General features: G+C 34.7%; 1 protein-coding gene across 3 annotated transcripts in view; it reads left to right on the forward strand.

Annotated features, from left to right (window-relative positions):
• Positions 1-27,241, forward strand: part of KCNT2 (potassium sodium-activated channel subfamily T member 2) — a 405,986-nt gene that overhangs the window by 345,433 nt on the left and 33,312 nt on the right. For all 3 annotated transcript variants that reach the window (XM_025392809.1, XM_025392815.1, XM_025392824.1), the window contains one exon: positions 8,270-8,570. In XM_025392809.1, the coding sequence (XP_025248594.1) occupies positions 8,270-8,570 (301 nt within the window). The remainder of the gene's footprint in view (positions 1-8,269; positions 8,571-27,241) is intronic.

Consider the following 27,241-nt stretch of genomic DNA (forward strand, 5'->3'; position numbering starts at 1 on the left):
CTTATTTTTTTTTTTTCAGTTTTGAGAACAGGCAAAATTTGACTATTAAATGGAGAAGAGGTGGTGACTATTACCCCTTCTGTAAATAGTTCTCTGGTAAGGGATTCCAATCTTTGAAGCACTTGTTCCAATTATTGTAGTCCTTATTAACTACTTACATTGAGCAGACAGAATGTGCATGAGGTTTTATATTGCCAAACTACTTGTATGTGTCAAAGATCTGATTTGATTTACTTTAATTTGCCATTAATTGAATCAGAGCATCCATGTCTACTATGGGACACTTTTATACAATATCTGTTATGACTGTGGAGAATTTAGGCCAGAAAGTAATTCTGATGGTTAAGATAAGGTATGTTTATTTGCCCTGTATTTTATATGTGATAATCACCTCCACAAGAGTAAGGGGAGGTACCTTTATTTTAGTGAATCCCCATATTTAGGGTACTTGGTTTGAATTTAGTGTCATCTCCAGTGATAACTATAGTTCAATCCTCAACTTTGATTAAGGTTCTGAAGTTTTGCCAATGGGTGCATCTCAGGAAACATACAAGTTAATTTGGAGCTTGTGTTGTAGAGGCACAACACCATTCACCAAACTTACCTGTCTTTATAAATTCTTCAAGTAATTTAAGAATTTCCAAGTGGGACAAATTTTAGACTTCTGTTTACATTTTTGTTTTCTCCTGTGTATCCAGTTTTCTGTTTATTCCTCCTATATCCAGTTTTGTTTTTGTTGTTGGGGCTGGTGTTGTTTTTTTGTTTGTTTGTTTTCTATCCTGCTCATATTTACAAGCCTTCTCCTTCAGAGTCTCAAGTAAGTATCATCAGGGTTATGGGCCTCCCTGATGGCAGTGGTTGCTTCATCACATTTTAAGTTCCCTAGGTTGAAGCTGGGTTTGAATTAACCTCTTGGGTATGCCACAGAGGCCCGTTTTTGGTTTTCTCTATAACTGTGGGGATCAGGAACTGTATTGTCATGGAGGCATAGACAGCAACAGCAGCAGAAGCATTTTTTGGGGTGGCCGTGTACTCCTTTTAGGAGTATGAAGCTCAGCATTCCACATGGTAACTGTTCTTCTTCCATATAAGGAACCAGCCAATGGAACTGTATAATGCACAAAGTAACAGGTATTTTTCCCAGGACACACTGTAGAATGGGGGCTGATGCATGGTTGAAACATACAACCAGTGATCACACAGTAGGAATTACTCCCCTGGGCCTAGTGTCAGTCACATTTCTTACTGGATCCCAACCACGTGATTCAGTATGAGACACAAAGATAGGTCTGGGCAAAGACACATGACATGGGGCTATTGCCAAACTCCTGTTCCTAAATATTACTGATGTTTCCAGGCATTAAGATCATTTAATTCTGAACAGAAACTTGGAAAGACTCAGCAAATGCAGCATAAAGTTGCTCCGGTTAAAGTATCAGCTTTCCAGGAGGCAGAAAAAAACCCAAACAGCATAATTGTCTCCATACAACACAACAAATTAACAAGGCAAAACATAAGAAGAAAGACCCCCAGCAGTTGTGGTCATTGCCTAGATACCCCTTGCTGTGCCGATTGTTAAGCCTAGCTTTCATAGATGGGATAATACCTAACCACCATCCCAAATCCGGTCCTGTTGAGACTGATGATTGCACACCTGCACCAAGAGGATATTGAAAAGGGTACAACTCGTATAATGAGGCTTTCTATGGAGAGTGAGGCAGGCTTCAACCAGGTCAAAAAATGGCTTGGGCTGGAAAGAGCAAGGAAAAGAAACTGGCTTGGCTTTCATCACGATTAAAGATTGGGGCTGGGCTGGGCATGGTGGCTCACACCTGTAATCCCAGCACTTTGAGAGGTCAACATGGGAGGATAGCTTGAGCTCAGGAGTTCTAGACCAGCCAGGTCAACATGGTGAAACCCCATCTCTACAAAAATACAAAAATTAGCCAGGCATGGTGGTCCACGCCTGTGGTCCCAGCTACTCGGGAGACTGAGGCAGGAGGATTGCTTGAGCTGGGAGGTGGAAGTCACAGTGAGCAGAGATCCTGCCACTGCCCTCCAGTCTAGGCAACAGAGCAGGACCCTATCTTAAAATAAATAAATAAATACATACATACATACATACTTTTTAAAATTAAAAAATATATACATTGGGGCTGGAATGAGGTCCTACACATAGACTGGAACTTACCAGCCTCCCCATCTATAGGGCAGAAGGGAAAGGAAGAGTGTTGGCACTTGAAAGCAGTCAGCAGTCTAACGTCAAAAATGGAGGCAGACTATTTATGATGAGAAGAATATGGTAAATGAATGTCTCCATATCTTGAGTTGATGGGGAAGACTTAAATTTCTAAATAAGTAATGAAAAATCAGTAAATAATGTATATACCTTCTGCTTGTTATCCACACATTTATGAATTGCATCACTAGAATTCCTAGTATAATAAGACAAACCATTAAAAACAATGACAAAGTTCCCTCTCAATTTGTTCTTTTTAACACAGATACATTATTTAAGTTCTAAGAGCAGGCAGCCATCAAGTGGTTAGCAGTTACATGATATTAATATTCAATGTTATAAAATGGGAACAAAAACATAAGATTTTTCTGGGCTTAAAGCAATAAGAAAAGCATTAAGAAATCGAAGCCTTATAAACCAGCTGTTTCCAAATGACAGCTTTGAAAGTTCAGGAAAAAAAATCACCAGCAGGATGAGAAAGAATGCCAATATAATAAATTAGCTAGATTCCAAATTCCACAGATACCATAGTATAAGTAGAAAGTAGAGATTGGATTAAAAACACACACACATACTTATATACACACAATGCAGTAAAACCAAGTCATCAAAGAGGTGTAAAAGTGCAAGTTAATGTGTAAACTTAAAAATGTATCATAAAAAAGAGATGGAAATAACCGGAAATATAACAGTAACTATATTTGATTTTTCTTTTAGAGATAATAACCAAAATGTAGATGAAGTTGGGTGGAGAAAGAGGGGCTTCATTTGATAGTAGTGAAAAATCACTAGCATGAATTTGTGGATTATTTAATATTATTTCTTAATAGAGAATTTGGTTTTATTTCACTTGGACATATACATAAATTTTGCCTTTTGAAGTTATAGAATTGGAATGCTGAGGTAATAGAGGTTCTACCTACTCCGAGTATATTTTATATTCATATAATTATATATAGGTGGTTTGCTGCACCCATCAACCCATAATCTACATTTGGTATTTCTCCTAATGCTCTCCCTCCCTAGCCCCCCACCCTGTGACAGGCCCCATTGTGTGATGTTCCCCTCCCTGTGTCCATGTGTTCTCATTATTTAACTCCTGATTATGAGTGAGAAGATGCAGTGTTTGGTTTTCTGTTCTTGTGTTAGTTTGCTGAGAATAATGGTTTTCAGCTTCATCCATGTCCCTGCAAAGGACATAAACTCATCCTTTTTATGGCTGCATAAGATTCCATGGTATAAATCTGCCACATTTTCAAAACCACCTATGCAACAAACTTGCACGTTCTGCACATGTACCCCAGAGCTTAAAATAAAATAAAATAAAATAAAATAAAATACAGAATTATATATAGGTGGAACTGAAAGATACCTAAGAGACCACACAGATGAAATAACTTATTTTTATGTATGAAAAAGGAAATCAAAGGTTAAAATAATTTTCATCATTCCATCAAATTATTGGCTTTAAAAATGTTATTTGAACATGAATTTCTTTAGTAAATATTTGGCTTTAAATTTACTTTAGAGTTTAAATACTAGGTTCTTACAAATTTTGTGTTTTCTTGTCATGAAGACAAGGTATTTTCCTGTCTAAAATTAGATTATTTTCTAAGAATGTCAGTGATTTGCTTAAGGTCATAAAGTATTTTCCTTAGGTGGTTGAAAATACAGCTTATTTATTTGATTCTAAATTCAACATTTTTTACACTATAAGATTGTTTATTTTATAATTGTGTTTTTGATTCCAAAATTAATTTGGAAATGCATCAATATACAGTGTAACTAGCTATTTTCTCTCTCTGCATAGATCGCAGACCACATGTACATATTAAATAGAGCTTTGGAAATTGGTGAAACATCTTTCTTTAGATTATTTTTTAAATAAAAATCAACTTTCAGTGGACTCAGAGTCACTAGCCTTGGTGCTTATATATTTAAATTTCGATGATCTCTCAAGTATTCTTATAATTTAACCTTTATTTAATGGAAAATATCAGATAAGGATTCTTTGAGAAAATGTTAAACTAGCACATTTTTGTGATTTCATTTTCTTTTCTTCTTTGGCAACAGTGCTGACTTCAATCATAAATCAAATAACACAGTTTAGAGTATTAGGAAGTCTGTAAAACTATCCTTAAGGGAGTCATGAGTCCAGATTACAAACACTCATTTTTCAAACTACTGAGTGAATTGGTTTATTTAAAATATTACATTGTTCTATAGATTGCTCAATAACCTATGACGTGAATAACTGTTCAGTAAAAAATCAGGAGGAAGTTGAACTGAGTCACTTTGATGTGTGTGTGAAGAGTGTGGAAAAGAGTGATGTATTTAGTGTATCTGACATTTTCTACTTTCTTGAAAACAATAACATAATCAGCTATTTTAGGCATAAGAAACATTTTCTTATTTATTACATTTTTAATTATTATTCATGTGAAGAAATACTTTTACTCTTAAAAATCATATTAAGTATGATAAATATTTCGGAAGTAATATAAGTTTTAGAAAATGATAATATTTTAAATTTGTATAGAAATTGTTGTAGTAGTCATCAATTTTTCACTTATTCATTGAACTGTATATATTACCAGGAGAATTTCATTTACATATGCAAATATATTTTCATCTTTCTCACAAACATTAGTATTAAATTTTGATTTTTCAAGTTAATGATTATATTATGTGCCTGACAAAAAAGTTAGAGTTCTCTATTTATTCCATGGAAAAGTACAAAATAATTCATAGAAACTGTGCAGAATGAAAAATACTCACCTTCACTTTAAAATTTGTTCTCTTGTTTAAATTTACTAAACTTTAACGAAGAAATCTTTATCCCCAAGAATGTGTTTTTAGCACCTTGATTTATTCAGAAGTCTAATGATAGAGAAAAGTGCACCAAAAATGTGAATGATTCCCTCTCTTTTTCATCCCCATTTTTCACTTTTTGCATACCCATCATAATTATTTCATATTATTTTCTCCCTTTTACTCTCCTTTTATACAAGGTCATAAGCCATAAAATATGAATATTTATTGGGGGTTTTCTAAGACAGACATCTTACAATGCCTTTTCATGCATTATCTCTTTTATGTCTTCAGAAAAATTTGGTAGGCAAAGTAATAATGTAATAATAGATTGACAATTTTTTAGAGAGGGAAATAGAAATAGTGTTAGAGAGCTTAGATTACATAACCAAGAAGGCAAACTGGTAAGTGGTAGAACTGTTATTTAAACTCAAGTCTATCTGATGCTAAAACCTTGCATTTTACCATTCTATTATTGTGACACTGAGTTCAGGAGAAGGTCCTACTATAAAGGCACTGTTATCTGTCCAGCACTATATTATTCCCACTAGATTATGATACTATGTTTAAAACACAAGAGAGTTGCAACTAGAAGAAGAAATGACATAAGGAAAGTATATTTGTAAATGGACCTCCTATTAAAACATGGAAACACACACACACAAGCACACACACATTCAGTATCCAAGGAATAGAGTAACAAATGTTTATTGCTAATGTTATTGATATTGTGGATAATTTTACAAGGATCTATTAATGGTATTACTGTATATGTGAAAGTTTACGGTTGACAGATGTTTTCTTTATATATTAATGTCATATGAATTTTCACATTTCTGTCAAATAGAAGATGGTTATCATTATCCTCACTTTTTTATAAGGGCTGTGCAGTATTATTGTAGGGACAGAGTTAGGAATCATTCAAAATAGAACTCAAATTTGTGTATATTATACACATAAACTTAATGTACTTTTTATTATGTCCTGTTGGAAGAATGAGAGAAAGGAATGCAAATTCCAAACATGTAAAGAACAACTTATGTGTTTTGGGTTTGGATTTCCTAAAATTAACCCTCAAATTCTTCTCATTTCTTTTTACTGTGGTTAAAGTGAGGTTAGTAAAGAAATGTTACTTATTTTATGGAATTATTGAAAAAATGACTTGAGATTCTTATGTATTTTTATGTACAAGTTATAATAGTTTCTTTTTGGGGAATTCAAAATAATGCTGAATAGGCTATTAAATATTGCTTAACTAATGTATACATAGGTTTCAGTTCATCTCGTAGATACATACTTTACGTGATGCCTGATACACATGGCTAAGGAAAAGCATTCACAAAATCAGTGTTTCATCTCCTACCTGGAAAAGAAGTGAATCCCTATGCTCCTCTTTAAAATTTTTTATTAATTTATGGTTTTGTGATTTGAATTATAAGTGGTATTAGATGAACATAGTATCTTTAATATTTGGTTTGGCAAGATTATTATTTCCACATATTTGTAGGAAATCAAACTATCACTCATAGGGACTTATGACTAGAAAGAGGAACAAAAAGATCCCTTCAAATAAATTTAAGATTATGATTAAATTCTGCAAGCAAGTCTCTAAATATGACTGAAATAGTATATTTTCATTGTTGCTACAAAGTATAACTATACTACTAAATACATATTGATATTCTTGTTGGTGGTAGACATTACTTAAGAGCTTATGTGTTTTACTTCCACAGAAGTGAATTTTCTGTATATTATCAAGTAGGTGAGAGTAGAGTTAAAACTTTATTAAAATGTTCATTATTGTTAAACCATGGTACTAAAAACTTTTAATGCTTAGAAATTAAGTTCTGGTAGATAAAATATGGTTTCCAAAAATCATTTAATCTCAATTATTTTATAATGAAGAGATGAAGATTTTTTGGATCTCCCTCTGATATAGCACTGAAACAGATGTGGATTAGTATTTGAATTTTTGGATGAAATTAAGTGTGAGAGAATTTCATAGCTTGCCACTGGGAATTGTATATAAAGCATTGACTGAGCCTGTATAATTTATATTCACTTTTAAAGGATTTTATTGGATCTACTTCCTGACGTTACTTAAATTGGTAATTTAAATTCTATTACTTTAAAAGCCAGCAACACATGCATGTTGTAACTGAAGTTCAAGCTTCCATCTGTAGAAAGGAAACACAGTTAACAGATTCATGAATGCTGCTCTTAGGTACAATGGTATTCAGGAAATTGTTCATTTGCACGTGCATGTTTTTAGAAAGTAAGACTTCCTTCTTTGATCAGTGTTGCATTTCATATGACTTCCTAGTATGAAAAGCAACAATTTTGAAACAGTAAGCATTTGCTTATTAAAGGCATCAAATCAAAGGAGAGCATCTTACTTTAAAAATCAGATTGGGTCATAAAAGTTTAAGTCGTAATAGGCTTTGTGAGTTTGTTCATTGTTTTTCCCTCCTATGGAGAACAACCTGTTTTAAATTTGAGTTGTGATTCTACAGTACATTTGTGAAACATTAATATTTACAACATATTTTCTCTCAGAATACTTAAAACATTTCCTGAAATATGTTTTAATTTTAGTCAGAAAAGCATTTTATACGGTGAATAATAAATGCATGATTTAAAAAGTGAGTTTTGTTTTCTTCTGGGGCATACGAGAGAATTTTTAAAATTCACATATTATAATGTTCATGCCAGTGTTGTCTTTAGAAAGAGCAATAATTTAAAATCCTTTAAAAACATTATTAATTCCAAATCTAAGATAATTATCTTAATTATTTAAATTGAGTGTGAAATACTTGTAATAGATTTAGAAAAGTCCATTACATGGATTTTATTTGAATAAAGTTATAAAATGTCTGTTTTTGTATGTTTCAAACAACTGTGTGCTAGTAATATCATAAATAACTATTTATGATAAGTAAACTTTTATGCATAAAAATTAAATACTTTCATTAAGAAATTGTACCAGAGGATACAGATATTTATTTTGCCTGATTTATATGTAAGTTCAAGGAAACATAGATTTTAATATTCTCAGTACTGGAAAACCAGAATCCAAGACTGTGATTTTGCTCTTTCTGTGAAAACTCTCATGAGTAGAAATATAACTATGCCAATATATTGGCAAATAAAATATTATTTCAACTTCAGGCCACATTTATTTCTAAAGTATCTAATTATCGATATCCATTTCCTTTTAAGTCTCAAATATCTATCAGTGTAGAAGAGTGGGAAGACACCAAAGACTCCAGAGAACAAGGGCACCACCGCGGCAATCACCGCAACTCCACATCCAGTGATCAGTCGGACCATCCCTTGCTGCGGAGAAAAAGCATGCAGTGGGCCCGAAGACTGAGCAGAAAAGGCCCAAAACACTCTGGTAAAACAGCTGAAAAAATAACCCAGCAGCGACTGAACCTCTACAGGAGGTCAGAAAGACAAGAGCTTGCTGAACTTGTGAAAAATAGAATGAAACACTTGGGTCTTTCTACAGTGGGATATGGTATGCTCTTTAAAAACTACTGTATATATGGACTCATGATTTCTTGCCATTAGTAGTGATATAGTGGGTTCTAATTTAGTAAAGAATTGCATTTTTGCTTCACAGGTCAATTAGTAGAAACTAGTGATACATCTAATCTCCTATAGAAAATTTAAATGATGATGATAAGATAAAATGCTAAAAATTTTCAGCGTTTGCTGAATCTGCTAGATACTGTGCTAAACCCATTACACAAATTATCTTAATTTTAATTTTCACAAAAACTCTGGGCCAGACCCTGTGTTTTCATGTTAGAAGTAAAAAACCTAAGTCAGGTAGCCTTGTAATTATCATCTTATTCTAGTGCCTGAGATAAAATGAATTTGAGGCATTGACAAGTAACTGGTTCTACTGACCATAGGTAAACCAAAATGTTCTTACAAAATTTGTTTACTTTATGTGGTTTAGAAACAAAGTCTTCAAAAGCTTTAATTCTGAAGCTCAAATAGTGCTTTGTCTCATATAGTGCAAATCTGTCTGAATAATTGTTCAGTTCCTATATTAATCCATAACTGCCATATAGACACTATAGACACAGCTTAAATAAATAATGCAAAGCTTAAATAAATAATGCAAAGATACATTTAAAATGTATCATTTATCAGCGTATGAATTTTACTTTAAAAAGATATTTAGTCCATTCAAAGGAAAACCAAATTATAAACAAGGTGTTTTATTTTATGTATATAAATATGTAACATGGGTAAACCAGGAACTCAGATAGTGTTAGTATCATGCAAGTTAAGAATCCAATAGAAGGTATTCCATATTTACCCTTTTCTCTTGTTTATTATTGAAATCTCAACATGAGGCAATGTTCTTAGGAAGAAATTTTAGTCATTGAATTAGAGTTTAAAAGAAGTTGCCTCTGCTTCTTTGAATAAGGAAAAAACCCACATATTAATTTAGCACTACTCTATGCATAGCATGCTATGCGTGCTACTCCAGAAACTATGCTAGGTGCTTTATGTGAATTTTCTCGTTACTCTTTATAACCCTGATTTGATAGGTATCTCATTTTACCCTTCAGAATTTTGACTCTTAGAAGTTAAAGACTTTGCTCAAAGACATACAGTTAAAATGTGTTGTAGTCAGAACTCCATATATAGTTGAAGTTCATAATTATATGATACTTACTTAACCGTAGCCCAGATTCATCTGTGACAAGTAATTTTAATATAACCACATTTAATGTCTTACATTAAGAAGCAAATTAAAAGAAAAAGTAAGATCGTCATTGTAGAAATCCACTAATAGCTATCTACCAATTAACTGACATGGAATGTGATTATATTCTTAAAGGATTATAGTCCCATATATGTGTACTTTTATTAGTTATTATTCAGCTATTTTTGCTTTTAATAATAAGTCCCAGTGAATGGTTACTTATCTAAGTTCCAGCTGTTTTTCCTGAACATTATAACCCCAGGGTGGTCCTGGAAGCGGTGTGGCAGGTAAGTTTGACTGTCAGAAACTCAAAAGTGCGTAAGCTGACTGCATGAGAGAAACATTAGAAAATGTATTGTTTTTGCTAATGAAACGTCTATCACGTATCTTGCATTTAGATATTCTCTCTGGTTTATTTTTATTATAATTTTTTAATTTAATTTTCACACTTACAGAAAAAAAGAACAAATTCTGTTCACCTTGTTTTTATTTTTCATTTCTTTCTTCCTCTCTCTCTTCATTCTTTCAATCTATTTGCCCATAGATCCATCAGTCCATTCCAAAACCTTGTATTGGCTATCTCTAATAGCATAGTAATTATGAAAACAGATTTGGAATCTAATACATCATGGGCTTCTGGTATTTTCCATTTATTTCTAACTCACATTAATTCATCCACTCAGCCCTTACTATTGGACTGCCCTCTCTGTGCCAGGGCACTGGGAATAGAAAAACAACCTCCTCAGACAAGACCTCTGTATTTATAAACTCATATTCTAGTGTCAGCCAATAGATTTGTTAAATTATTTAACCTCTCAGCTTATTTTCTTATCTGTGAAATGAAAATAATAACGATACCTATATCATAGATTTGTTGTGACAGACAAATTAGATCATGAATAATAAAGTTCTTAGCCCAGAACTATCATTTGACTAGTGCCATAGTTATACTGCATGTCTGAGTATTGTACGTATGTGTGTACTTCATACATAAAAAAGTAAGATTTTTTTGCACATTTACAAAAAGAATAAAACAATACATTTTGCCTCTTTAGGGATAGATAATGGATATTGTCTCCATTGAGGATGAATCATTTAAAGCAATTATTGTTTTGCCTGTTGATTGATTTAATGACAAGTCATAGTCTGATTTTTTTTTTTTCAGTAGATTTGGGTGCTCTGAAAGAATTAAACAGAGTACAAGATTTACTTACTGGATAAAGGATGTAAAGGAGAGGGAAAAAGAAGAGTCAGAAGATGACTCTTGAGGGGTCTAGTACGAGCAACTGAATCTATGATGGTAGCATTCACTGAGCTTAGAAGAACACATATGGGTGAAGATAATTTATCTCTTGTGAGTGCCTGGAAGACTTCTAATGGGTGATGCGCTGTACGAAGTTGAATTTCTTTTGTCTAATGCTCAAGAAAAAAAAGTGAGTTGTGTACATAGACTTGAGTCATTAGCTTAAATAAATTTTAATTAAAGCCACTGGAGTAGACGAAATAACCCTCAGGTGAAGAATTAGTGGGTGAATCACAAGGTCAGGAGTACGAGACCACCCTGGCCAACATGGTGAAACCCCATCTCTGCAAAAAATATTAAAAATTAGCTGGACGTAGTGGTGGGCACCCATAATCCCAGCTACTCAGGAGGCTGAGGCAGGAAAATTGCTTGAACCTGGGAGGCAGAGGTTGCAGTGAGTCAAGATTGCGCCACTGCACTCTAGCCCAGGTGACAGAGTGAGACTCCATTCAAAAACAAAAATTTTTCACATTTCCGGAATGTTTAGGTTAAAGTCTTGAAAACAATAAGTAAGAGGCTGAGGAGTCTAGAACTGAGCACAATAGTATGTTGTCAATTGCTTATATATTTTTTTACCATAGCATTGACCCCTTCTGCATTCATAAGGTGTGGGGCCTGGGGTGATCCTCTAAGCACCTCAAGTTGATTTTCTCCAGTCTTAAGCAGTTTTGCCTATTACCTCAATACGCTGAACAAAAGGCGTTTCCTCTATGGTCTGTGAGGTGAAAAAAAATATTAAAAATTGTTGAACTAGAGAAATAGAAAACTAGAAAAATAGAGAATGACTAATAGTGCCAAATTGTATTGAAGATATAGTTATATGTCATTTGTGACCTTGAAGAGGACAATATCAGTTGAATGATAAATGTGAAAATTACATATTGAAAGCTACATATCCAATAGTTTGAAGTAAGAATTTGGATACAGTGAATTTACACATATCAGTTAGGATTAAGAGGACTGACTATAAGTAAGTATAGATTAGGAAGACTGACTATAAGTAAGTAAACAGTTTAAAAAAAAAAAAAGAAGGCATGTTGCATGTTTTAAACAAAATTGAAGGATTTATTTCTCTCCCAGATTATGATATTGGAGATATTCCAAGATGGTAGGATGCCGGGTTATTGGAAATTCAGTTTTCTATCTTGTTGTTCCACCATCTAATATTTCCATTGCCAAGGTCATATCATTGTACACTATAGCTATTGGAATTCCAATCATTTTTTCCACATTCCACCAGAAGGAAGGAAGGAGGGACCAGCAAAGAAATTACTGTCTCAGTGGAAAGATATTACCAAGGGGTTGCACACGCCATTTCCACTATATCCCATTGTCTAGAATGTGTGTTTTATTTTTGGTGGCTCAGATCTCTATTAAGGAAGAAAATAATGGATACCAGGTGACAACTCTGCCATGGCAGGTATTTTTTTTTTTTAAAGAAGCTTTATTGTGAAAGAGAAATGAAAACTGTGCAAACAGCTGGATGAAAAGTGGAGAATAAAGAGAAACTACTTCTTTTTGAAGACCAAAGAGAGATGAGCATGTTTAAATGTTAAGATTGATCCATTAGCGCAAATGTTAGAAATATAGAAATTGAACACATTTGGAACTCTTTGCTTAGGTATTTGGAAATGAGGGAAAAATACATGCTTTTAAATGTGGTAAACTTGTAGTTACTTTAACAGGAAGTTGAGTCATCATTCATATGATACTAGGAGTTAAAATCATGAGCTGAGATTGATGGCAAGAATGTCAGGTTAAAGAATGTTTATATTCCCTGAGAAAAAGGTGTCCTTTTGTACAATTCTACCTAAATCTTTTGACTTAGGTGATAAAGAAAATTTTAAACAAGAATAAATGTAGAAAGAGTAGTATAATGAAACAATATTTACCCACTATCCTGTTTCAGTTATCAACTCATGGCCTAGTCTAGGCAACAAACATCAGATCCTGTCTCTACCAAAACAAATAAACAAAAAATTAGCCAGATGTGGTAGCACACGCCTGTAGTCCCAGCTACTCAGGAGGCTGAGTGAGAGGATTGCATGAACACTGGAGTTTAAGGCTGCAGTGAGCCATAATCATGCCATTGCACTCCAGCATGGGCAGTAGAGACCCTGTCTTAAAACAAAACAAAACAAAAGACTCAAAGGCCTGTCTTGCTTCATTTGTACTCACACCAATTTCACCCATTTCTCTCACCTCTTGCATTATTTTTAGGTAAATTTCAGACATTACGTAATTTAGTTTTTACCTCTATAATTTAAGAAATAGTTTCCTTTTCTTTTCTTTTTTTTTTTTTTTTTTTTTTTTTTTTTTTTTTTTTTTTTTTTTTTGAGCCTGAGTCTCACTGTGTCACCCAGGCTGGAATCCAATGGCACCATCTCAGATCACTGCAACCTCTGACTCCTGGGATCAAGTGATTCTCCTCCCTCAGCTTCCCAGATAGGTGGGATTACAGGCATGTGCCACCATGCCTGCCTAATTTTGGTACTTTTAGTAGAAACGAGGTTTTGCCATGTTGATCAGACTAGTATTTAATTCTTGACCTCAGGTGATTCACCAGCCTCAGCCTCCCAAAGTCCTGGAATTACAGGTGTGAACCACTGTGCCGGCAAGAACTAGTTTTAAGAACACAACCACTGGGGATTTTCACAATTAAAAGTAGTTATTTATTGTCATCAAATATTCACTTGGTTTTTAAATATTCACTTATTTCAGCAAATGTCATAATGTTTAGTTTATTTAAATTAGAATCAATTAAGATCCATGCATTGACATGGGAGACAGCTTTATTTAGTTGTTTTTATTTATTTTCATTTATTTTCTATTATACTTTAAGTTCTAGGGTACATGTGCACAATGTGCAGGTTTGTTACATATGTAAACATGTGCCATGTTGGTGTGCTGCACCCATTAACTTGTCATTTACATTAGGCATATCTCCTAATGCTATCCCTCCCAGCTCCCCACACCCCACAACAAGCCCCAGTGTGTGATGTTCCACTTCCTGTGTCCAAGTGTTCTCATTGTTCGAGTCCTACCTATGAGTGAGAACATACGGTGTTTGGTTTTCTGTTCTTGTGATAGTTTGCTGAGAATGATGGTTTCCAGCTGCATCCATGCCCCTACAAAGGACATAAACTCATCGTTTTTATGGCTGCATAGTATTCCATGGTGTATATGTGCCACATTTTCTTAATCCAGTCTGTCACTGATGGACATTTGGGTTGATTCCAAGTCTTTGCTATTGTGAATAGTGCTGCAATAAACATACGTGTGCATGGTCTTTATAGCANTTTTTTTTTTTTTTTTTTTTTTTTTTTTTTTTTTTTTTTTTTTGAGATGGAGTCTCGCTCTGTTGTCCGGGCTGGAGTGCAGTGGCCGGATCTCAGCTCACTGCAAGCTCCGCCTCCCGGGTTTACGCCATTCTCCGGCCTCAGCCTCCCGAGTAGCTGGGACTACAGGCGCCCGCCACCTCGCCTGGCTAGTTTTTTGTATTTTTTAGTAGAGACGGGGTTTCACCGTGTTAGCCAGGATGGTCTCGATCTCCTGACCTCGTGATCCACCCGTCTCGGCCTCCCAAAGTGCTGGGATTACAGGCTTGAGCCACCGCGCCTGGCCTGTGCCACATTTTCTTAATCAAGTCTGTCATTGATGGACATTTGGGTGGGTTCCAAGTCTTTGCTATTGTGAATAGTGTCGCAGTAAATATACATGTGCATGTGTCTTTAGAGCAGCATGATTTATAATCCTTTGGGTATATACCCAATAATGGGATAGCTGGGTCAAATGGTACTTATAGTTCTAGATCCTTGAGGAATCGCCACACTGTCTTCCACAATGGTTGAACTAGTTTACAGTCCTACCAACAGTGTAAAAGTGTGTCTATTTCTCCACATCCTCTCCAGTACCTGTTGGTTCCTGGCTTTTTAATGATTGCCATTCTAATTGGTGTGAGATGGTATCTCATTGTGGTTTTGATTTGCATTTATCTGATGGCGAGTAATGATGAGCATTTTTTCATTTGTCTATTGGCTGCATAAATGTTTTCTTTTGAGAAGTGTCTGTTCATATCCTTCGCCCACTTTTTGATTCGGTAGTTTGATTTTTTCTTGTAAATTTGTAGATTCTTTGTAGAATCTGGATATTAGTCCTTTGTCAGACAGGTAGATTGCAAAAATTTTCTCCCATTCTGTAGGTTGCCTGTTCACTCTGATAGTAATTTCTTTTGCTGTGCAGAAGCTCTTTAGTTTACTTGGATCCCATTTGTCAATTTTGGCTTTTGTTGCCATTGCTTTTGGTGTTTTAGTCATGAAGTCCTTGCCCAAGCCTATATCCTGAATGGTATTGCCTAGGTTTTCTTCTAGGGTTTTTATGGTTTTAGGTCTAACATTTAAGTCTTTAATTCATCGTGAATTAATGTTTGTATAAGGTGTAAGGAAGAGATCCAGTTTCAGCTTTCTACATATGGCTAGCAAGTTTTCCCAGTACCATTTATTAAATAGGGAATCTTTTCCAATTTCTTGTGTTTGTCAGATTTGTCAAAGACATGATGGTTGTAGACTTGTAGTATTATTTCTGAGGGCTCTGTTCTGTTCCATTGGTCTGTATCTCTATGTTGGTACCAGTACCATGCTGTTTTGGTTACTGTAGCCTCGTAGTGTAGTTTGAAGTCAGGTAGCGCGATGCCTCCAGCTTTGTTCTTTTGGCTTAGATTTGTCTTGGCAATGTGTGCTCTTTTTTGGTTCCATATGAACTTTAAAGTAGATTTTCCCAATTCTGTGAAGAAAGTCATTGGTAGCTTGATGGGGTTGGCATTGAATCTATAAATTACCTGGGGAAGTATGGCCATTTTCATGATATTGATTCTTCCTATCCATGAGCATGGACTGTTCTTCCATTTGTTTGTGTCCTCTTTTATTTCGTTGAGCAGTGGTTTGTAGTTCTCCTTGAAGAGTTCCTTCACATCCCTTGTAACTTGGATTCCTAGGTATTTTATTCTCTTTGAAACCATTATGAATGGAAGTTCACTCATGATTTTGTTCTCTGTTTGTCGGTTATTGGTGTAGAAGAATGCTTGTGATTTTTGCACATTGATTTTGTATCCTGAGACTTTGCTGAAGTTGCTTATCAGCTTAAGGAGATTCTGGACTGAGACAATGGGGTTTTCTAAATATACAATCATGTCATCTGCAAACAGGGACAATTTGACTTCCTCTTTTCCTAATTGAATACCCTTGATTTCTTTCTCTTGCCTGGTTGCCCTAGCCAGAACTTCCAACACTATGTTGAATAGGAGTGGTGAGAGAGGGCATCCCTGTCTTGTGCCAGTTTTCAAAGGGAAAGCTTCCAGTGTTTGCGCATTCAGTATGATATTGGCTGTGGGTTTGTCATAAATAGCTCTTATTATTTTGAGATATGTCCCATCAATACCGAATTTATTGAGAGTTTTTAGCATGAAGGGCTGTTGAATTTTGTTGAAGGCCTTTTCTTCATCTATTGAGATAATCAAGTGGTTTTTGTCTTTGGTTCTGTTTATATGTTGGATTACATTTATTGATTTGTGTATTTTGAACCAGCCTTGCATTCCAGGGATGAAGCCCACTTGATCATGGTGGATAAGCTTTTTGATGTGCTGCTGGATTCAATTTGCCAGAATTTTATTGACGATTTTTCCATCGACGTTCATCAGGGATATTTGTCTAAAATTCTTTTTTTTGTTGTTGTGTCTCTGCCAGGCTTTTTTATCAGGATGATGCTGGCCTCATAAAATGAGTTAGAGAGGATCCCCTCTTTTTCTATTGATTGAAATAGTTTCAGAGGAATGGTACCAGCTCCTCCTTATACCTCTGGTAGAATTTGGCTGTGAATCCTTCTGGTCCTGGACTGTTTTTGGTTGGTAGGCTATTAATTATTGCCTCAATTTTAAAGCCTGTTATTGATCTATTCAGGTATTCAACTTCTTCCTGGTTTAGTCTTGGGAGGGTGTATGCGTCCAAGAATTTATCCATTTCTTGTAAATTTTCCAATTTATTTGCATAGAAGTGTTTATAATATTCTCTGATGGTAGTTTGTATTTCTATGGGGTCAGTGGTGATATCCCCTTTATCATTTGTTATTGTGTCTATTTGATTCTTCTCTCTTTTCTTCTTTATTAATCTTGCTAGCAGTCTATCAATTTTGTTGATCTTTTCAAAAATCCAGCTCCTGGATTCATTGATTTTTTGAAGGGTTTTTTGTGTCTCTGTCTCCTTCAGTTCTGCTCTGATCTTATTTATGTCTTGCCTTCTGCTAGCTTTTGAATGTGTTTGCTCTTCCTTCTCTAGTTCTTTTAATTGTGATATTAGGGTGTCAATTTTATATCTTTCTTCCTCTTTCTTTCTCTTGTGGGCATTTATTGCTATAAATTTCCTTCTACACACTGCTTTAAATGTGTCCCAGAGATTCTGGTACATTGTGTCTTTTTTCCCATTGTTTTCAAAGAACATGTTTATTTCTGCCTTCATTTCGTTATGCACCCAGTAGTCATTCAGGAGCAGGTTGTTCAATTTCCATGTAGTTGAGCAGTTTTGAATGAGTTTCTTAATCCTGAGTTCTAGTTTGTTTGTGGTCTGAGAGACAGTCTGTTATAATTTCTGTTCTTTTACATTTGCTGAAGAGTGCTTCACTTCCTTTGTGATCAATTTTGGAATAAGTGCAATGTGGTGCTAAGAAGAACATATGTTCTGTTGATTTGGGGTGGAGAGTTCTGTAGATATCTATTAGGTCCGCTTGGTGAGGAGGTGAGTTCAATTCCTGGATATCCTTGTTAACTTTCTGTCTCATTTATCTGTCTAATGTTGACAGTGGGGTGTTAAAGTCTCCCATTATTATTGTGTGGGAGTATAAGTCTCTTTGTAGGTCTCTAAGGACTTGCTTTATGAATGTGAGTGTTCTGGTATTGGGTGCATATATATTTACGATAGTTAGCTCTTCTTGTTGAATTGATCCCTTTACCATTATGTAATGGTCTTCTTTGTCTCTTTTGATCTTTGTTGGTTTAAAGTCTGTTTTATCAGAGACTAGGATTGCAACCTCTGCTTTCTTGTTGTTTTCCATTTGCTTGGTAGATCTTCCTCCATCCCTTTATTTTGAGCCTATGTGTGTCCCTGCACGTGAGATGGGTCTCCTGAATACTGCACACTGATGGGTCTTGACTCTTTATCCATTTTGCCAGTCTGTGTCTTTTAATTGGACCATTTAGTCCATTTACATTGAAGGCTAATATTGTTATATGTGAATTTGATCCTGTCATTATGATGTTAGCTGGTTCTTTGGCTCATTAGTTGATGCAGTTTCTTCCTAGCATTGATGGTCTTTATATTTGGGCATGTTTTTTCAGTGGCTGGTACTGGTTATTCCTTTCCATGTTCAGTGCTTCCTTCAGGAGCTCTTGTAAGGCAGGCCTGGTGGTGACAAAATCTCTCAGCATTTGCTTGTCTGTAAAGGATTTTATTTCTCCTTCACTTATTAAGCTTAGTTTGACGGGATATGAAATTCCAGATTGAAATTCTTTTCTTTAAGAATGTTGAATATTGTCCTCCACTATCTTCTGGCTTGTAGAGTTTCAGCCGAGAGATCAGCTGTTAATCTGATGGACTTCCTTTTGTGGGTAACCCAACCTTTCTCTCTGGCTGCCTTAACATTTTTTCCTTCATTTCAACTTTGGTGAATCTGACAATTGTGTGTGTTGGAGTTGCTCTTCTCAAGGAATATCTTTGTGGTTTTCTCTGTATTTCCTTAATTTGAATGTTGGCCTGCCTTGCTACGTTGGGGAAGTTCTCCTGCATGATATCCTGGAGAGTGTTTTCCAACTTGGTTCCATTCTCCCTGTCACTTTCAGGTACACCAATCAGACGTAGATTTGGTCTTTTCATAGAGTCCCATATTTCTTGGAGGCTTTGTTTGTTTCTTATTACTCTTTTTGCTCTAAACTTCTCTTCTCACTTCATTTCATTCATCTTATCTTCAATCACTGATACCCTTTCTTCCAGTTGATGGAATTGACTACTGAAGCTCGTGCATTTGTCACATAGTTCTCGTGCCATGGTTTTCAGCTCCTTCAGGTCATTTAAGGTCTTCTCTACCCTGGTTATTCTAGTTAGCTGTTCGTCTAATCTTTTTTCAACATTTTTAACTTCTTTGCTATGGGTTCAAACATCCTCCTTTAGCTCAGAGAAGTTTGATCATCTGAAGCCTTCACCTCTCAACTCGTCAAAGTCATTCTCCGTCCAGCTTTGTTCCATTGCTGGTGAGGAACTGCACTCCTTTGGAGGAGAAGAGGCCCTCTGATTTTTAGAATTTTCAGCTTTCCTGCTCTGGTTTCTCCCCATTTTTGTGGTTTTATCTACCTTTGATCTTTGATGATGGTGATGTACAGATGGGGTTATGGTGTGGATGTCCTTTCTGTTTGTTAGTTTTCCTTCCAACAGTCAGGACCCTCAGCTGCAGGTCTGTTGGAGTTTGCTAGAGGTCCACTCCAGACCCTGTTTGCCTGGGTATCACTAGCGGAGGCTGCAGAACAGCAAATATTGCAGAACAGCAAATGTTGCTGCCTGATCCTCCCTCTCGAAGCTTCGTCTCAAAGGAGCACCCAGCCATGTGAGGTGTCAGTCGGCCCCTACTGGGAGGTGCCTCCCAGTTAGGCTACTCTGGGGTCATGGACACACTTGAGGAGGCAGTCTGACCATTCTCAGATCTCAAACTCCATAATGGGAGAACCACTACTGTCTTCAAAGCTGTCAGACAGGGGCATTTAATTTTGCAGAAGTGTCTGCTGCGTTTTGTTCAGCTATGCCCTACCCCTAGAGGTGGAGTCTACAGAGGCAGGCAGACTTTTTTGAGCTGCAGTGGGCTCCACCTAGTTCGAGCTTCTGGGCTGCTTTGTTCATGTACTCAAGTCTCAGCAATGGCGGGTGCCCCTCCCCCAGCCTCTGAGCCAGGCGTGGGATATAATCTCCTGGTGTGCCCTTTGCTAAGACTGTTGGGAAAGCGCTGTATTAGGGTGGGAGTGATCCAATTTTCCAGGTGCCATCTGTCACAGCTTCCCTTGGCTAGGAAATGGAATTCCCTGTCCCCTTGTGCTTCCCGGGTGAGGTGATGCCTTGTCCTGCTTCAGCTCATGCTTGGTGTTGCACCCCCTGTCCTGCACCCACTGTCCGACAAGCCCCAGGGACACACGTTACCTCAGTTGGAAATGCAGAAATCACTCGTCTTCTGCTTCACTCACGCAGGGAGCTGTAGACTGGAGCTGTTCCTATTCGGCCATCTTGCTATTTAGTTGTTTTTAATATATGTATCCCCCAACTCATAGTTTTTTATTGCAGCTTATTTTGTAACAAAGTTGTCTTTGTCCTCTGGCATTTCCCATACTCTAAATTTCTAATCTGAACTTGTCCAATACATTCTTCCCTTTTGTTTTTTTAACCATATTTTGTGTTATTATGAACTCATATATTTAAACATATTTGATATGTTTTAATGCATTGCAGTTACTGTATTATTCATTAGGCTGTCCTAAATTTGCCCAGTAGGTTTCTCTTTAAATGTCTCTGGAGTTATTTTCTCACATCAGCAATCATCTTTGATAGACTTTTCTTGCTTTCTGTAGGACTACATACTTCTACCTTGGAATATGTCATCTCTTCAGGTATCCCAATTTTCTTGTAGTGGAAAATAACATTTCAAAACATTGTCAAGATTTAGATGCCGGGCACAGTGGCTCACGCTTGTAATCCTAGCACTTTGGGAGGCTGAGGCAGGCAGATCACAAGGTCAGGAGATTGAGACCATCCTGGCTAACATGGTGAAACCCCGTCTCTACTAAAAATACAAAAAAATTAGCTGGGAGTGGTGGCAGGTGCCTGTAGTCCCAGCTACTGGAGAGGCTGAGGCAGGAGGATGGCATGAACCCAGGAGGCAGAGCTTGCAGTGAGCCGAGATCATGCCACTGCACTCTAGCCTGGTGACAGAGACTCCATCTCAAAAAAAAAAAATATATATATATATGTGTGTGTGTGTGTATATATATGCATATATATGTATATATGCATATATATACACATATATATTTAGAGATGCTCATTTTTACCGGGTTGTCTTTGTTTCTAGAGAGACAGATGAGAGAGAGAATATCTCGTGAGTTTACATAGATACTACAATTGAAATCCAGGGTTACAGAATTTTTATTTAATTTTTTTCTATCTATATTTCCTTTCTCTTAAACTGATATTTGTGGTTGTAAACAACATAAATGATAGCATTATATGCTAATATCAAAACTGGAATTGTTAAGGAATCATACATTTCTTTCATTTTATGACTTTTATGTGTTCGTCAATCTAGGGTATAGCCTGATAGGAATGTGTAGTAAAAATATTCCATTTTAAGGCTTGGAATAGTTGTTCTTGGTATGGTTATAACAGCAACTGAATATAAATTTAAGTTCAGTTTTGTTTCCAATGTTTTGGAACATCTTTTTTTTTTTTTTTTTCTGTTAATGGTTATGTAAACTATTTACATAGTTCCACAAGGTATATTTAAAGAAATTTTACACCTAGTTCTGTTGCTACCCCACAATCTTCTCCTTTCTTTATGGATAACCTGTTTTTTTTGTTTGTTTGTTTTGTTTTGCTTTATACATATATATATACACACACACACACATACATACACACATATATATACACACACACATACAGTTTGTACTTTATTTTTTAAATAGAAATTTTAAAACATAAATGGTGACGTATGTTCATATTTTCCCCTGTTGTGTCTTTCACTTAACAGTACATCCTGGAGATTACTAGGTTATTAGAATATAGAATAGTCCTTGTGTTTCTTAATAGCTGCCTACACCCCATTGTGGAGATGTACTTGCCTGTTTAACTAGTCTCTTAAGTCTTTTGTGATTACAAATAGCTCTGCAATGAATAGGCTTATGCATACATTTTTTTAACATTTTTCCCAGTGTATCCATGGGATGAATTTCTGAAAGTGAGATTACTAGATTAACAATTAGGTGTATACATAATTTTGCTAATGGCCAGATTTCCTGACTTAGGTGTGTATAGCTTTATATTTCTATTAGCAAAGTATGAGAGAGTCTGTTTTTCCAAAATTTTGTCATTAGAATATGTTGTCAGACTTTTGGATGTTTCAAATATTCTTAAATATTCTTTAAATATTTTATCAACCTGATAGGTAAAAACAATTATATCTCAGTGACCTTCTTATTATGATGATGTTAAGCATCTTTTCATATGGTTATAAGCCCTTTTCAGTGAACTACTTATTTCTCTATCCAATTTTACAGATGTTCTGTAATACTTTGAGAAATTGCTTATATGTTAGCTATACTAATATTGCCAGAAAGGGCCCCAATACAAGCCCAGAAAAGAGGATTATTGGATCTTGTGCAAGAATTTGGGGCAAGTCCACAGTGCAAAGTGAAAGTAAGTTTATTAAGAAAGAAAAGGAATAAAGAATGACTACCCCATAGGCAAAGCAGCCCTGAGGGCTGCTGATGGTCCATTTTTATGGTTATTTCTTGATTATATGTTAAACAAGGGGCGGATTATTCATGAGTTTTCTGGGAAAGGGGTGGCCAGTTCCCTGAACTGAGGGTTCCTCCCATTTTAGACCATATAGGGTAACTTCCTGACATTGCCATGGCATTTGTAAACTGTCATGGTGCTGGTGAGAGTGTAGCAGTGAAGGCTACCAGAGGTCACTCTCATCACCATTGGTTTTGGTGCGTCTTTACTGCAACCTGTTTAATCAACAAGGTCTGTATGACCTGTATCTTGTGCTAACCTGTTTCATACTGTGACTTAGAATGCCTAATTAACTGAGAATGCAGTCCAGTGGGTCACAGCCCTATTTTGCCCAGCCCCTCTTCAAGATGGGATTGCTCTGGTTTAAACGCCTCTGACACTAACACTATTTTTGATATATATACAACAGATAAAAGGATTAATATAATATAATATAACATGATATAATATGACAAAAACCTGTGAAATTGTCAAACTTGAGGACAATGGTGCTTTACAAGTGACATATTTTATTTTTATACTGGCTAAAGTAATTCTATATCAAATAACACAAAAAATCATAAGGAAATGTTGAAAAATATTTAAAAATGTAAGTCACTAAATTGCTAATTTCCTTCAAAGAATTAGCAAACACTGTAAAATACACATTGTCAGTAATATCATAGAGCAGTCGATACTATGGTAACTGCTAAATTAAGTTTTTTCAGATTATCTTTGTTAAAATTAAATAATGTGAAATTATAATTTATACAAATTTATAATTTATATAAATTTATAATTATAATTATAATTTATGGAAAATGCTGTCATGGACCACAGCTTACATGGATGTCATTTTTTTTGGTTTAATTTTTTCGTGATTGATTTCAGGGTTTAAATTTTGGCAAAAGTGTTAGCCATTTTTTTAGTAGTAAAAGGATATGCCAGGCTTAAAAACTGGCTCAGTGGTAACAGGTTTATAAACTCCACTTCAGAAAATTTTGAAAATTTGATGCTTGAGGCTATATAAATTATTGCCTTGTGATCATGGAGGAATTGACAACTGTTGAGGAAAAATATGAAAATAAGTTCTGAAAGGAAATATTAAGACTGAGGGCAGGATTTTATACTTGTGTTTATGCTTATATAATACTATGTGAAAACTCAACTGTGAAATAGTGGAGGCACATTTTGTTTGCCATTTGAGAAATTAAAACAAAGTTATGAGACATTAAATACCTTGCCCAGAGTGATTAACATGGAGGAGGAACTGAAACTCTGACCTTATCTGCAAATGTATAGCACTGTTAAAATTGTTAATATTTTCTGATATACAGGTTAGATTGAAATAATCAAAAGTCATACAAATTCTCATGCATTTATTATCTGAGATATACATATACCTACTCCCAAAAGATTCTGCATTAGAATACAGGTACACAATATTTCGCTTGTAATTCCAAAATTCATAATTTCTGAAACCAAGGTTTTAAGTAAGTTTGACACTAAAACGTGTTTGGATATGGAAACTGATCCAAGCTACCTGAAACCATTAGTATCTTTTATTTATCCTATTTATTGTGAACATGTATGTTTTACTGCAGAATTGTTAATTTCTCTGCTGCTTCAAACCCTACTGATGATACTACATATTATGCATTATATGCTCAGTAATATTTTCTAAATCTGAAAAATTTAGTTCTGAAACACATCTAGCTTCAAGGAATTGAGATGTGGAGTATGAGAACCCATATGCTTTGGGGAAACAGCTAAAGTGACAATCTACAAATTCTGCTATTTCCCAGGGGTGTGATGTGTTAGTTATAATTGTCAAATAGTAGAATGCAAGTGAAAAGATTTTTTAACCTACAAACTATATTGCAAATGTGAATAATTTTTTTCTGTTCATAACTAGCGTTATCCCTCAATAATCTGTTTAGATTGACTCTCATGCTCACCAAAATTATTCTTTTTTATCTATTGATGGATTTTTATGATTAGCCCATAAAATGATATTTTTAGTAGTATATATCGGCAAGTAAATCTTCCTGATGTGACTGCTGATCTCAGATACTAGCTGATTTTGACGTGTATTATTATAAATTTCATATTGTTCGTAAAAGACAGAAAGCCAAAGAAACAATAAAAAAAAATCCTTTTAAATAACACAAGATAACTAACGGTGTCTGGACTTGTCTTTTATTATATTCAAGATAAATTCCTATTTTTTGTCAAGTAAATTATAATTTGCGTAAAATAATGAATAGAATAACCAAGAACTCTTTTATAGGTAACATGGTGACTTAGTTCTTAGTCATTGTCTTTCTTATGCAAAATAAATAAGCAAACTTAACAAGAAAGAATTGTTATTCCTACTCAAACTATGATAGATTTAACAGCAGTAGTAATAGTAGTGGTGATGGTGGTAGTAGTAATGATAAGACCATCATCTTCCGTTTTCAGCTCATAAGTTTTCATATTTTTTAACGAATAAATCAAATACGTTTCTCTAGTACAGATTTTTCACAGATTTATCCTAAAACATATTACCAATTGGGGGAAAGGAACTATGGCTAGCTATTTCTTTTATAAACTTTTTGCAATATTTAATAATTAGAAGGAATAATACAAGTATCTGAGATCATGCTAATGACTTCACTAACAATTTACTATTTCAGAAGGAATTGGCACTGGATTTTTATTGTTTTTTGAGACATATCATTTAGCTTTTCCTAATATAAATGAGTATGTGTATATTTTCCCCAGAAAATTGATTGTATTCTATATACTTCTATATTTCCAGAACTCTCCGGGCTGACCCTCAAAAACACAAGAATTAATACATGGGATTTGATTTATGTTCATCTCATTCTGTTCTTAGAACTTTATTAGGATTAAACTAAAAATTTTTTCTTAATAGATAAATCAATAAAGTGTTCAAAATGGGTAATTGATGAGTTGAGGATAGGTAGTAAATGAAAATATTTGAGCAACAAATTGTTCCTATCTCCTTAAATTAAAATATAAAGTTTTACTTTATAGAATTGTATCATGTCCTTCCTAGAGCATTAATTTTTCAATGATACAAATTTTTTACATAATTTCTCACCATACTTAACTGCAACTATACATATATTTAATGTTTACAACCAGAAATTCATCTGTTGTGTCTTGGCACATGTGTAGGAAAAATGAGGCCAATTTGAATCAAATAATTGTTTTTTGTTATTGAGATTAGTTAGTTGGTTGCATGAACTTTTTACTTTTAACAGTTTATTATGGATTGAGTGGTTGAGTATAGATAATCAAAAAAAGTACAAAGAAAGAGCTTTCTAAATGCACGAAAACAACAGAGAGAAACTTCTGATTTTGACAATCTCAATTGAGAGCATAAATCTCAAACTGAAATAACACAAAAAATGTGAAACAATAGTGTGCAGACTTTGGACGAACGAAGCATGTAACTTTATTCCCCAGGGAAAGGGAAATAGATGAATTAACTCCTTTACAAATCAAGGACTAGGATGCAAAATAAGAAAATATGACCCATAACCAGTAGAAAAATAAATCAACAGAAACAGATTTGGAAAACACAGATCTTATAAAATAGTTATTATAATATATTCTGTATGTTCAAGGTGGCAGAGGAAAACAAGAACATGATAAGGAAATAAACTGAAGATAGAAAAGAGATCAAATTGAACATTCTAAAAATGCATAATACAGTATTCCAAGTAAAATACTAGATGGAGGTAACATCAGAATAGCTATCACAGAAAAAAATATCAATGTGCATAAAGCCATAGAAATAGACTATCCAAAATAGAGTATAGAGAGAAGGAGGGAAAATAAAACTTTGGAACTCACATAGAATGTTACCAGTGGGACAATATCAACTAATGTAACATACGTGTAATTGGACTCCAAAAAGGAGAGAAGAGAATGAATATTTGAAGAAACAACGGCCAAAATTTTTTCAGATTCGATGAGAACTCTACCTAAAATTTAAGAAACTAGTTGAAACCCAAGTAATATAAATATTTAAAAATATAAATACTAATAAATACATATTAATAACTAATGCCAAGAAACAATATACAAAACTGCTGAAAATATTTCAGAAGGACTAGAGGAAAAAACCACTTTATGAATAAAGAATAAATGTAAAATGTCAACAGACTTCTTGTTAGAAACTTTACAAATCAAAAAAATAGAAAGGCATCTTGAGAGTAGTAAAAAAATAGTCCACCTACAACATTATATATAATGTAGATGTCTTTCTAAAATGAAGGCAAATAATGATATTTTTAGACAAACAAATGTTGAATTTGTTTATACTACAACAACAACAAAAAATGCTAAAAGGCATTCCCAAAACAGAAGAAAAATGATGCCAGGTGGAATTACGGATCTAGACCAAATAAATAGTAAATATATAGGTAAACATGAAAGCTATGTTTTTATTTTGTTAAAAGATAATTTACTGTTGGAAGCAAGTTTATAACATTGTGTGATTTATAGTACATATAGAAGCAAAAATGTCTGACTATAATAACTCAAATAACAGGAAAGAAAAAACTGACATA

This window comes from Theropithecus gelada, chromosome 1 (assembly GCF_003255815.1).
Source record: "Theropithecus gelada isolate Dixy chromosome 1, Tgel_1.0, whole genome shotgun sequence".
NCBI classification, from domain to species: Eukaryota; Metazoa; Chordata; class Mammalia; order Primates; family Cercopithecidae; genus Theropithecus; species Theropithecus gelada.